Here is a 2642-nt window from a genome sequence, read left to right on the forward strand (position 1 = left end):
CATATTTTGCCTTTGCTTACTGAGATGTAGATATTTAGCCCATATTGAAACAACGGATGACGAAACTAGTGACTTGCTCAATTCATGTTTGAGAGATCTGTGAAGAACATGGCAGCAGCTGCATTACTGGTATTTAGTATACCAGCAATTGAGGGTGGACAAGTTTACTACCACTTAAGTTCAAATAATTGTGTTAATTACTTATTGTAAAGCATTTGAACATTCTTTTGTCACATTATTAAGTTGATGTATAACTGTATAGTATCTTAATATTTAAAATATGAGGTGACTAAAAATGGCAACCGTATTTTCAGTTTTGGCAACCAAAAGCTGATGCCTGGTTGCCTGGCAACCACTTTTAAAAGTTAGCGTTGAGCCCTGATACTGTATATAGTAAATGTGAGGTAAAGTGTGTCGCCAATGTAACCGGTTAAAACTCCAAGTGGCGATGAGGTCTTAAAATGTATGGAAAGGGTCTTAAAAAGGGTCTTAAAAAGTATTACATTTGACTTCAGGATTCCTGCATATACCCTGTTCTCTGAGTCTTCTCTCCCTCTTCCTCCCCCCAGCCTCTCCGGGCTGCAGGACGGTCAGGGCAGCAACCCGAGCAGCAGCAACAGCAGCCAGGACTCTCTGAACAAAGCGGCCAAGAAGAAAAGCATCAAGTCCTCCATCGGACGCCTCTTTGGGAAGAAGGAGAAGGGCCGACCCAGCATCCCCGGCAAGGACTCCCCCAACCAAGGTCAGACCCCGAACACAGGGCTTTTATTTTACAATACAGCATGGGTTCAAATGTTTTCCAGGCAAAGGCCCCTTTACAAGATACAGAAAGATAGAAGGATTAGAAAGATGTTATATCAAAAATATTTGAACACAGAATGCCTATAAATCATTGCTACTGACATCAATGAATCTATATTAAAGGCAAATCATAGGAAAAGGGTGAATTAATTTCAAACCACACCAAATCAAATGTTTCAATCTTGCATATGTAGGTTAAATAAATTGGGATTCTGATTAATTTAAATAATATAGAATAAGTCACTGATGATTGTGTGTTTTTAAAATGTTCAATAAAAAGATTGTGGGCAAAAAAAAAAAATATATGAAATGTTTTAATTAAAATGTGATCTATAAACTATTTAAAGTTAACAAAATTCAAATATTTGAAAGCAGTTTGTAAAGAAATTGTAATCAATAAATGAAACAAATTCGTAATGAGCCAAAGGCCCTGGTTGAATGCCACAGACCACACTTTGAAAATCACTGCATTACAGCAGGTTCCTCTTTAAATGTTCTTTAGCTCTTCATGCTCACAGCATCTCCGTGTCCCTCTTATGTCTCTGGACATTGTGTTTGTGTTTGCAGCTGGCACTCCTGAGGCGGAGGGCTCTCCTAAGGACGGTTTAGGGATGGGCACCCTGGGGGGTCCTGCAGAGAAGAACAGGAAGCTGCAGAAGAAGTGAGTGTCCTCTTTTGAACAGAGTGAAATAATTGTTCTGTGGTCAACCTTCTACATAATGTAAAATAACACAAAATGTTTTTTCTCCAGCTGTGGACGTGCCTAGCTCTCATATGTGTCTGTCGCTCTGATGACAATTTGTTTCAGTAAAAGGAGAAATTAAGAAAAATGCAGTTTGTAGACTGTATACTTTTGTTTCCTCACTGTCTTTCAGATCGGCAATAAGAAATGAGTTTTACATCAAATGCACGAACGAGACTCTGGTTTCCCCAAGTGCTTTAAAGAGTGATTTAAGTGCCTGTAAAGCTTTTTATTTGTGTTAATATGAAAGGAAAACATATTGACTATAATGTAGTCTGAAGTCTTAAAAGTAAATACAGCAGCTACTTGAAATTGAAAAGGGTTCCTGTTTAATTTTTATTTAATAATTACAATTTGAAGACATATCTGTCGTGGAAATGTTATAACGTGTCCTGGAAACAGGATGCCTATAGAGTGGTGCAGGGATGACGGAGTTTTGTATGCCGACCCTGAAGGCATCATCTCCTGGTTCATGGGATTTCTCCATGTTATTTTAAATTATTGCAGAAGATAATCTGAAACGCTTATGACGCTCGTTCAGCAGGATGATCTCCATATATGAACACCACTTTATGATCTTTTTAAGCAGCTATAAAGGAACTACAGCACGGTCACATGACTTCACGTCACCACCGCTAAGCTAAAGGCGGCTATAAAGGAACTACAGCACGGTCACATGACTTCACGTCACCAGCGCTAAGCTAAAGGAGGCTAATGTTAGGCTATAAAGGAACTACAGCACGGTCACATGACTTCCCGTCACCACCGCTAAGCTAAAGGAGGCTAATGTTAGGCTATAAAGGAACTACAGCACGGTCACATGACTTCAGGTCACCACCGCTAAGCTAACGGAGGCTAATGTTGGACTATAAAGGAACTACAGCACGGTCACATGACTTCCCGTCACCACCGCTAAGCTAAAGGTGGCTAATGTTAGGCTATAAAGGAACCCTAGCATGGTCACATGACTTCACGTCACCACCGCTAAGCTAAAGGAGGCTAATGTTAGGCTATAAAGGAACTACAGCACGGTCACATGACTTCCCGTCACCACCGCTAAGCTAAAGGTGGCTAATGTTAGGCTATAAAGGAACCACAG

The 2642-nt window shown here is 40.2% G+C and overlaps 1 protein-coding gene across 1 annotated transcript; it reads left to right on the forward strand.

Moving 5' to 3' along the window:
* Positions 1–569: 569 nt before the first annotated feature.
* On the forward strand, positions 570–2163 carry LOC104964235 (liprin-alpha-1-like; the record flags this gene model as incomplete). The annotated part of the gene is made up of 2 exons (XM_010792976.1): positions 570–742; positions 1369–2163. Coding segments are annotated over 2 exons (271 nt in total), but the record flags the coding sequence as incomplete, so codon positions are not given.
* Positions 2164–2642: the final 479 nt, after the last annotated feature.

The sequence above is a fragment of the Notothenia coriiceps genome, unplaced genomic scaffold (assembly GCF_000735185.1).
Source record: "Notothenia coriiceps isolate Sejong01 unplaced genomic scaffold, NC01 NC01_scaffold00036887, whole genome shotgun sequence".
In the NCBI taxonomy this organism is placed as follows: Eukaryota; Metazoa; Chordata; class Actinopteri; order Perciformes; family Nototheniidae; genus Notothenia; species Notothenia coriiceps.